This window comes from Pavona decussata, unplaced genomic scaffold, assembly GCF_977016875.1.
Source record: "Pavona decussata unplaced genomic scaffold, jaPavDecu1.1 SCAFFOLD_84, whole genome shotgun sequence".
NCBI lineage: Eukaryota > Metazoa > Cnidaria > Anthozoa > Scleractinia > Agariciidae > Pavona > Pavona decussata.
Window position 1 is genome coordinate 4,051,414 of NW_028145502.1, and position 11,087 is coordinate 4,062,500.

General features: G+C 36.7%; 1 protein-coding gene across 1 annotated transcript in view; it reads left to right on the forward strand.

Moving 5' to 3' along the window:
- The first annotated feature begins 24 nt into the window (after positions 1-24).
- LOC146475555 (nucleoporin NDC1-like) overlaps positions 25-11,087 on the forward strand; it is a 22,069-nt gene continuing 11,006 nt past the window's right edge. Inside the window, exons 1-11 of the mRNA XM_085115977.1 lie at positions 25-229; positions 1,198-1,318; positions 2,364-2,465; positions 4,551-4,716; positions 6,225-6,285; positions 6,532-6,597; positions 7,098-7,169; positions 7,967-8,003; positions 8,711-8,762; positions 10,229-10,361; positions 10,925-11,017. Coding sequence (XP_084972103.1) covers positions 161-229; positions 1,198-1,318; positions 2,364-2,465; positions 4,551-4,716; positions 6,225-6,285; positions 6,532-6,597; positions 7,098-7,169; positions 7,967-8,003; positions 8,711-8,762; positions 10,229-10,361; positions 10,925-11,017 — 972 coding nt within the window. The 5' untranslated portion in view covers positions 25-160. The remainder of the gene's footprint in view (positions 230-1,197; positions 1,319-2,363; positions 2,466-4,550; positions 4,717-6,224; positions 6,286-6,531; positions 6,598-7,097; positions 7,170-7,966; positions 8,004-8,710; positions 8,763-10,228; positions 10,362-10,924; positions 11,018-11,087) is intronic.

An 11,087-nucleotide genomic window follows, 5' to 3' on the forward strand; every position in this document is an offset into this window, starting at 1 on the left:
CATAGCAAAATGCCTGGCTACAAAGTCTTTTTGGCCAGGTTACAAGGATGAAGAAGAAGACAAAATGGCGCGTGGTTTGAAGTTGTTGCGGAATTGATTTTTGGTGGAGATTTCTCCGAGTTTAGCCTTTGAGAAGATAACTGTTTAGTGGTAAACGGATATGGTACCTTTAGATTCTACTGAGCCACCGCGTTCGGAAGTTTCTAAAGTGAAATGGTTCAGGGAAGGGGTAAGTCACTTCCGCAAATCAGTGACATTGATTGAACTCACGTGCACAGCTGCTTCAACTATACAAAGTAAATATAGCAGGAGCAAAATTCGTACAGTACTGCCTAGTTTACCTTCTTCTGTAACTCCATTTGTTGGGGCTTTCCTTTTTTTTTCTGTCATTTGCATATTTCTTCTAGCCATACTAGTGGGCATGATGGGACAAAGTTAATCCCCAACCACCCCTCCAACCCTCCACCCTTGGTTCCTCAGTTTGCTAGTCTGTAGAGTATGGCAGACCCCAGTGAGATCTCATGTGTGCAGAAACATTTTCTGAAAGAAATATAAATAGACATTTTCTGAAACTCGTGTGTACTTGCCATGTTCTGCAACTGATCAGTATGATGTTGTGCCCTGTTCACTCTCATTCATAAGCAGGCTTGCAAAGGTGAGGCCACAGAGAGAGTGACAACAGCTGCTACAAGCACCTCTGAGATCCAATCTTGTCCCTCATTTGTTAAGTGCATTTCAATATATTCACATGAAAAATACACCAGGCGAGGGTTTCATTAAGATTTAGAGCAGGCAGAGAGAGGGTTTGTGCACCTGGGCACGTAAGCTAACTACAATTATAATAATGGTCTTTTTTATTGAAAAGTTGTTTGAGATTTACGGTGTGACGCGGTGCACCTTACTGTTGCCACCCAACAGGATACACAAATTTGATTAACGGTCATGCCTCCTTCCAAAGTCCAACAGGCAAGTGACGCAACAACGAATAAAACATGTCGTTTTGTATTTTATGGCTAACTTGTAAAAAAAAAGTTTGTTGGGTGGCCACCGTAAGGCACGTTGCACTGTAAAAGCAGCCCTGCAAAGTCATGTTCACAGATGGTTAATTTGCCCGCTGCCCAACCCTTAATGAAACCCCTGACCAGCTAATATTTCTTTATTAAAGGGCATCATGCAAATTTTCGTTTTTTATTACAGGAATTTTGGTGGAGAACTGCTGCTGCTGTTGTTTGGATGGCCATGATTCTTCCATTTGCACTGTTTTTAACTTCAGTAGCAGCCTCTGTTGACATCTTTCATCCTCTAAGCTGGATGACTGGTATGTGCAAGGGAATGCCACACCTACTATCTTTTTTAATAGTGTGTGTCCACACCTAGTTGGTTAATTAGGGAGCTAATAAGCAAAGATGCTGTTGATGGCAGCAAATATGTCACTAACATTCACTCACTAATAAAAATGAATTCGCGTTTTTTTCAAATGTTGTCTCGATAAGTTTAATTATTCCAACTTTAAATGCAAATGTAGGTGAAATTTCCCAGAGTTGCAGAGTTAAGATTGCACCCAAATTTAGAATGGGAAAGAAAAATTTGTTGTTATGTGTTTACGTCATCCATAAAATGTCCCATCAGAAAATTACATGTCCTAGTTGTGAGGTGAAGACAAAGAAATGTACAAAAAAAATGTAATGCACATGCGGAATTGATGTTTTGGTTATTAAGCCTATTGCTTTTTGACATTCTCATTGTCCAGTAAATGACACAGGCATACTAGGAAAAAATCCAAGTGCTCTTATCAGGAGTCGAACTTAAGACCTTCCGATTACTAGTTCGGATGCTCTATCACTGAGCTACAGGAGACTCGTGGGAGCTAAGACCATTAAACTAGGTTCATGGGACAAACATCTTACATGCTGCTAGAAGTGGAATGTCATGTGTGGCCTATGGGCAGGCTTAAAATATTCCATCACATTTATTTTCATTCTCATTGTCGCTGCTAAAGCTCCCTACTATCATGACACATCATTGTTGCACCTGAATGCAGTGAATGCAGATATGACCCTCCACAGGATGATAGTTTGCAGTTCCTTTTGTAGTTATAGGCTTGTTTTCCCTGTAACATTTGAACTTCAAAACAAATTGCAAACTGGAGAAAAAAAAAATGGTGGCATCATGGCTTGCAAAAAATCCAGCAAATCTGATCCAAGGTAAAAATGCAAATTCACTATAGCTTGGCTATACACTGAGCCGTTTAAACATGGATCAATGTACAGAAACAGATGATTAACTATACATGTATATCTTGATATCATGCTTAATTTAGTATATTTTGTACAAATGCCATGTTTTGTACTTTTTCTTCTCAGGATCCATTACCTTGCATTTCAACCTGTCACTTTGGTTCTTTGTCTACATGTATGGAGCTGTTACCTTAGTAATGCTGCTGTCCTATGCTAGATTCAACACCGGTTAGTGCAAAACCGTTTTAGCCCCACCAGCGATGAAGATATAGATTCTCCTTACGATATCACTGCTTAACCAAACATTGCAGTTATTAGAATTAAGGAAATGATCACAGAACACAATGTTCTTTGATGTTTAGAGAAATTCTCTCAACCAGTACCACAAGAAGTATATGGGTTTATGTGGGGAGAATATGCATACTAAGGTTTCTAAGGGTTAAGCATGAGAAACTGAAAATTAAAGTTAAATTATCTACAGTAGAACCCCAGTAACTCAAACTCTGAAGGGAAACAAAAAACTGTTTGAGTTAGCAGGGTTTTGAGTTATCGGGGTCGATTAAAATATTCAATTTTCCAGGTTAATAATTAATAGTTTAATATTGATTTTCAGCATTTCGGTATACAATGCAGTGCAAATTAAACTTATTTCACAAGAAACTAAAATAATTTAATACTACATTTTGTAACAACTGTAACGATTATGCATTCTTACGAAAATGCAATACTGTGAATGTAACTTAGTTTATTTAATACACTCAATTTATGTTCCCTTTTGCGTCGTCCAGTCGTTGTTCTAGTGTTGAATTCGATCACACGATAAGAAAAACTAATGGGATATCTCAATGGGCATCCATGGCGAGTTATAAGAACCAGAAATTCAAGTTATCGGGGTAAATTTTGATCAAGGGGTTTTCGAGTTTTCCGAGTTCGAGTTAACCAAGTAAAAATGACTGAAAAGTTGGGTCAAATTCAAGGGAATTGAGACTCAGTTCGAGTTAGCAGGGGAGTTCGAGTTATCCCGAGTTCGAGTTACCGGGGTTCTACTGTAGTTATGTTTTCTTTACGAGAATAGAGTGTTATTCACAGGGTTTCAAACATCATTACTCAGATACCCAGGGGAAGATAGTCAGGGCAACAGAAAGTCAGAACAACAAACAAAAGTTTCAGCAAATAAAAGTCAAATGAACAAATAAATACCACTTGACTTTTTTTTTCCTGAAAATTTACTTGCCCGTTTTAACTTTCCCAAACCCAACTACTTACCAGAGTTGCATCGCCAATAATGGAGATTGACCCAGTTAGAACCATTTATGAAGAACGGAACATAATTTTAAGGATCATAGATAGCAAAACATGTTTAACTTACAATAACTTTCAAAATTCCTTCATGCCGATTGACTCGTTGCTATTGTCTATAAGAGTACAGAAAATAAAATATGACATCAGATGTAATGTGCACACTTTCTCAACAGAAAATAAAGTCAATTTTACCAGTACTTTTTCTGTGTTATTGTAAAAAAAAAATCGACAGCAGTTTTCTATGGTCTATAGTCATAAATCATAAAATGACACCATAAAATGTTTAAAACTTGGCAGTGAAACCACTCACCAGTGGCTCGTGGTTCCACTGGAGTTTTGAACATTTTGTGGCATCATTTTATGGTCTGTAAGAGTATAGACTGTTAGAAAAGTTAAACTGATAGCAATTGTTAATTTTATTTTAAGAATGAGTCAGTATCTTTACATGTTTAAAGTGCACCTAACCCCGAAGTTTTTTTTGCTTAAATAAATTTTTGCACCTGTTCAAAATGCGTTGAGCCTTTTTGGGCCTTTTTTCAACCAAATCTTGACTTTTTATAAGCTGTAAAAGTTATGAAATCTTGCCATCATCTGTCCCATGACCGAGCTAGGAAGGGGCATGGGTCTATTCCTTACATGATGTCACAAACTGCTTTGCATGCATTTTCACAAAGACTTTATACAATGCAAATCAGTTTGTGATGTCAAGTAAGGAATAGACCCATGCCCCTTACTAGCTCGGTCATGGGACAGATGATGGATAGATTTCGTAACTTTTACAGCGTTTAAAAAGTCAAGATTTGGTTTAAAAAGGCGCCAAATAGCGCAATATGTTTCAAACAGGTGCAAAGATTTATTTAAGCGAAAAAAAATTTGGGGGTTAGGTGCACTTTAAAGATATAGATTATTTTCCTCAATGGGCAATAGTCTTGCAATAATTTTTTTCACTCAGAAAGGTTTAACATGTATTATGGTAACAAAATTTTTTTCTCTTTTAATATATAATTTCAGTGAAAGATGTGGTTCATCTATCTCGTGTCTCCGCCATGTTGTATCCTCTTCACCCTGCGAGAATGTTTCACATTTTGCTTTTCACAATGGGTGGAAGTCTCTCTGCTTGGAGTTTTTTTAGAATGAGGGATGAAGAAGTTTTCTATTTTACAAGAGTTAGTGAAAAGTAGGTAATTAAGGAAAGTACAGTCGAACCTCCCCTAAGCGACCACCCATAATGTCAAGGATATGTGGTCGCTTACGGGAGGTGGTCGCTTACCAGAGGTCAGACCACAGGGAGTCTAAATTTCGGATAACTACATATGGTAATTGCGGAGACCAAACCCTTTTTCCAGTGTTTATCGAAACCCAAAGTAACAACTTTTCTTTAGACTGCCTGATTTAGGAGCAAACGGTAAACGGCATTTTTGCAATGTTACATTTCAAGCATAAAGCATCTCCAACTTTCACGTTTGTTGGTTTGTTTGTTTGTTTGTTACATAATCCAGTTGACGTTCTTTAGTCGCCACAATTTTTTCTGTTGAGTAATACAAGGTTGAGAGAGTCAAGACCGGTCATGCATATTTGCATGCTATTTGCAAGATAAGAGAGTTTCTTTCCTACAAGGGATTCAACCCGATTAAAGTTTATTTCAGCGCACACTATAGTGCATGTGTATCTTATCAATGGTAAGCTATTTCGGGAGACACTTCCGTAGCTTCGGCTGTGCGATTTTAATACCACGTCAGCTGTAATGATGTGGGCCAATATGTTACAGCGACACATTTTGCAATTTCCCCCCGTGAGAGATACAGCAGATTGTATGTCAAGTGGTCGCCTACGGGAGGTTTAAGACAATTGAAAATTTTAAACAATCATCTCTAAAAGTGGTCGCTTACGGGAGGCGGTCGCTTACGAGAGGTGGTCGCCTACGAGAGGTTCCATCCATAGTAATTTGACTTGAAAATTTTGGGTATATTGGAAAAGTGGTCGCTAATGAGAGGTGGTCGCTTACGAGAGGTGGTCGCAAAGGGAGGTTCGACTGTATTAAAATGATGTTTAATTTGTAAATAAATGTACATGCATGCGTTGTGGTTGAAATTTGTTTTTGAGTTCATAAGGTTGAAACCAATTTTATTTATTTTTATTTCTGTTTGCCTCAGATTCCTTGCCATATTATAATAATGATGATGATGATGATGATGATGATGATGATGATAATGATGATGATGATGATAATGATGATGACGGTGATAATAGTATGGCAAAGTTAAATGAAAATGAAACTGGTTTGAACATTTTTAACAAAGAAATAAATTTGAACCCAGCATAAATATACATCACTTGAGGTTTATTGTAAACCTTACTTAAAACAGATCTTGTCATCATCATCATCATCATCATTCTTATCATCGTCATCATCATCTTCACCAATACCGTCATCATCATCACCATCATCATCATTAAATTTTAAGATTTACTAAATAAATACTTATACACTCAGATAAAGATTTTGAACTGAACAGTGAAACCATTTGCTGGACACATGATATGCCCATACATTTCCTCTCAGCAAAAATATAATTTGTTGTTTGGTTTGGGAGCTACAGTCTACTGGTTTATCACCACCTAGATCAGCATTCAATATTTTGTTGTATTTCCCCAGTAAATTATGTACACGTATCTGTTCTTCAGGTCAGGGAAATTTTGCTTCGATGAACGACTGGTGTTTGGAATTCTTTTTGGAGCTTGGTTGGTAAGTTATTGGCAGATCAAGATACCTATAGTTTACTATTGTCAGTAGTTGCTATTCCAACCAATTTCACTGCAATTTATAGACATAGATTTTGAAAGATAATTCACCCATAATCAGACAAAGTTGAAAGAAACTTAGTCTTACTCATAAAATGGGCCCTCAGAAATTATGAACACCTAGCAATCAATGGCATAATATTCTGCTGAATAATCTCTAAATGTATTTACCATAAGGTTTCCCTTTCAGGGCTTTTATTCTGGTGTCAACTACTTCATGAACAAAGAATTTCATTTTGTATTCCCAAGAGTACAGGTATGTTTTCTTGAAACTGTTCTTGTTCAACTCACATTGTAACTACTGTAATGATAATAATAATAATAATCCATTTATATAGCATTTTTTCTACAAGATTCAAAGGCGCTGTTTACAAAAAATTAGAACTAAAAAAGTAGAAATGATCACAAGAAATTTGCATTAATCTAGACGCTAACTACAAGATAAATAAATGTACACAATTATAAAAATCAGATAACAAATAAAAAACATCACGATTCATAAGCTCGCATAAATAGGAAAGGTTTTAAGTTTGCGTTTAAAATCATCAATTGAGTTTGCAGATTTAATGTCTTACGTATGAGGTGGTGGTGTAAATAAATAAAATAAATTAATACAAATGTATGTTTGACGCCCATTTTAGTCTATGTTTGTTGGATCATTCTATTGTATAGCACTGTGGTAATAGTTACATGATTGTTTTTTTATACTCAAAACAAAAATAAAATTTAAACATCACTTTTTCTTGTTATGAACAGCAACAGAGGTTTTTTCTTGTAAAGATGTCTGTAGGATCTTGCTTGAAGCAGAGCATTGTCTCATGTTTAAAGGTACGGTTGACATAACTTCTCTAATTTCTCTGTGATGCAGGTGACCAGCAAGGTTCATGGGCCCTTTTCTCGAAAGTCCCGGTAACTTATCGGGCCCGATAAGTATATTTTTAAATGTTTTTTCGCCGATTACACATGAATTACAGACATGGTACTTGGCCAATGTTTTCATAGAATAAGATTTTAAAATTTAATATCCAAAGCTAGCAAAAATTGACTTCTGTTAAGAAACATTTATCACCAAAGACACTTATCGGGCCCGGTAAGTTACTGGGACTTTTGAGAAGCGGGCCCCAGGTTGGAAAAAACATAAGTCTGTCCGGCTAACCCTAGAGTGTAATTAAAGGAGGTCCTGGAAAAAAGGCCCAAGTTATGAATTGCTAGATTCTCCTTCTAAATTGCCTTGTTTTTGCTTATGAAACTGAAGGAGAATTTGACCTTACATCAAAAGTTACTAAGGGCCTTATTCCATGCACCCCTTCAATTATTTTGGGTAAAAACATGGCTTTTACTGGCCCTAAAAATTGCATTTTAACCTATTTTTTTTTTAACCTGAATCTCTTCAATTATAAAACAAGATTATCATTAATATATGGTTTGGGATCTAATTATTTTCACATGTATTTGTTCTCCAAGTGACCAAATACCATTTGTTTTCTAATTTCACTGCATAAAATAACAACTTAGATATTAATTTTGTTTGTGGCAAACACACTGGTATTTGTTATTACATGAAGTTATTTGTAAGGTAAGGTGTTGATTTCATTTTTGCTTTATTTTATATTTTTGTATTCTAGGCTTCCAGGTGGTTCTACATTCTGTATTATTTATTTGGTACGTTTTTTTTAGATAGAATGTAATTCATGATGCCATAATATAAGAAGCAAAATTCATTCTTACCTGTATACTTAAGTAAACCAGGGCCCAGTTGTTCAAAGCCCGTTTAAGCTAATCCTGGGTTAACTTGAACTTTGATTCAAGTTAAATTATTAATCAATAAAGATTTTTCGAAAAGCTTTTGCCCCTCAGTTTTGACTTAGACTTTTCTTTACCTTTAGCTTAAAATTAGGCTTTAAAACAACTTTTAGAAAGCAAGATGAAAACCTTGATTTACTTTTTATCGTATATTAGCGTTAATCAGCTTTCTAACAACCTGGCCCAGGCTCTGGTTGTTTTTATTCTCCATGTTATGTTAAGTACCGCTCAAAAGTGAGCTACCAGTCTCATCTTGTTTCTCGCGAGATGAGCGTCGCGTCTCTCTATACCAGATTCTCGTATCGAGAGACGCGACTGTTGTCTCTCAATACAAGAATCTCATCTCAAGAGAATCACTGAAGCGTAAATTTTGGAATATTACCAAAGTATCTCACGAGAAGAAAAACACATGTCTCATGATGCGTTTATCTGTCCGTCCATAAAATGTTAAATGCTAACTGTGTGCTTATAGCACTGTACAAGTCCTTAAAATTATTCCTGGGTGTAGAAATCATTGGTTGTCCTAACTACACTGCAACATTTGTTTTTTATACGTATAATCATAGGTAACATTCCCAGGGATGCTTTGGTCAGCACTGTGGGTTTTCCTCTGGACAGGTGGGCTTTGTCTTGTACATTTGTCAAAAAGTTGTGTTCTGGTTTATACTGTCACTGGCACAGCTACAATCTTGGACAGATCAAATGAAAAATAAAGACCACCCCTCCCTCCCATTTCAATGATGGAAAAATGAGGCGTTTTGCTTTGCGCGCAAATTCATCATGGATTTTGGGGGGAGGGGGGTTTAATTTTTCGTTTTAATCTGTCCAAGATTGCAGCTACTTGTCAGAATTTTTGCTGGGGCATGGCCATACCAAACTTGAACCCTTTGCAATATAGTAGCTTGTAGCACGTCAAACGTTTTGCTATCAAAATCAAAGAAAAAATAATTTGTGGTTTACATTTGAATGCTTACACTTAAAGTGCCCCTAACCCTTCAATTTGTTTTCTTTTGGTAGATTTCCATTTCTGTGAAGAACTCATTTTGGAAATTTTTTTTCAGAAATATTGAATCCTTTTTTTTTTACGAGCGCTTAAAGTTACTGAAATTTTTGAATTTTTGCGCCCTTTAAGCCCCGCTGGACAAATTTTTGTCTCGTGGGCTCATTGGGAACGAGCCAATGGGAAGCGACACTTTCTTCGCTGTGACGTAAGAAAAGGCCTCGGATCGTTATCAGAAGGAATCTTATGCATGCTGATTCCTTTCTCTACATTTCGAGAGTTGTTCCATCCAAAAACCACACATTTTCCAACCATTTTCTCTGTTTACAATTGAAGCATTACCGCGAATCTTCGGATATTTTTGCACGATGTCCTTTTCTTACGTCACGCTCCATATTTGGCCGAGTGGGGGACTAATGCGAACGATAGGTGAAAATATCAACAAGACTGCCTTCACTTCTAGCGCTTGTAAAAACAAAAGGATTCAATATTTCTCAAAAATTTTTTCGAAAATGAGTTCTTGAAAGATATGGAAATCTACCAAAAGAAAACAAATTGAAGGGTTAGGGGCACTTTAAGGATTTCATCGATATACACAAAAAGTGGAACCACCTTGTACAGCATAATAAACAGCACCACAGGAAAGTACTGCTCAGAAGCTTTCATTTGAATGGTCACACTTTAGGATTTCATCCACAGACTCAAAAGTTAGAAACACCTTATAAAGCATAATAAACAGCGCCACAGGAAAGTACTGCTCAGTAGCTTTTATTTCATAAACTAAAGTTTCCTCCACAGACTCAATAGCTAGAACCACATCTAAAAACATAATAAAGAGAACCACAGGAAAGTATACTACCCAGTCGCTTTCATCTTAAAAAAAGTCGCACTTTACCAGTACATGAGCATAATGCTTATTTCTTCTAGAAATATTAGTAGCACAGAGAATCTTCTTGCTGGTAGATTCAAATTTGATCCTTCAAATCTCCCAGAACTTTGTAAGTGTTGATCAACCCCTCCTTTATTTTGAGTTGATGGAAAATAATTGTTATTAACGATTTATGATTTTTTATCCCCTTTTTAGCGATGTTCCAGCACTCAACACAATCTCTGGATTGCTGGATCTTTCACTGTTTTGGCTTGTTCTGACAACAGGCTCACTGATATTATTTGTTTGGACATTTGGAAACAAGCTTCTTGTGATCTTCCACACTCAAGTAGGTACCAGTAAATCTTAAATGCACCTCTTGTAGTTTAACATGAAAGTTAGGTCAAAATGTTTCCCAAACAGCAAAATTTCAAATTTCTTTGTCTCAGGTTATGGATCAGTCAGTTACAGTATTGTCCACCCCCCCCCCCCCCCCCAGCATTAGCATTGTCCACCCCAGGGGTCAGGCATCTAAATGTTAGTCTACCCCCGCGCATGTGACAGCATTGTGATTTCATTCATTTTCACAAAAAGGTTAATACCCGGAATTCAGCCCTGAAGGTGGGGGGGGGGGGGGTGTGGGGGGAGAGAGGGAGGGGTAGAGATTGGCACCCTTTTAATGGAAGAAAAAGAACAATCTAATCTAATCTAATCTATCATTTTTCTAAAATTCACCCTTTGCCCCCCCCCCCCCCCCTCCCCATCTAGTCAGTTCAAAGAGGTTAAAACATGAAGGTTCAAAGTATATACAGTTTTTTAAGACATTTTCTGGGGGTAGGGGATGGATAAATTGTGTTGGCAGTTCATGCATGCATGTAAGTTAGTTATTGTTGTTATTATTTAATTTTTCAGCGATACACGTTTCCAGTAGAGTCAACATTTAGTGATCAACAGAACCAACGTCTCTGTGTTGTGATCAAGAACAGAACTGTTCCCCTACTAAAGGTAAACTTATTAAGAAAAAAATATATTAATCAAGAGCCACATATTTTCAACAGAAGAGCTGCTTGGGAAT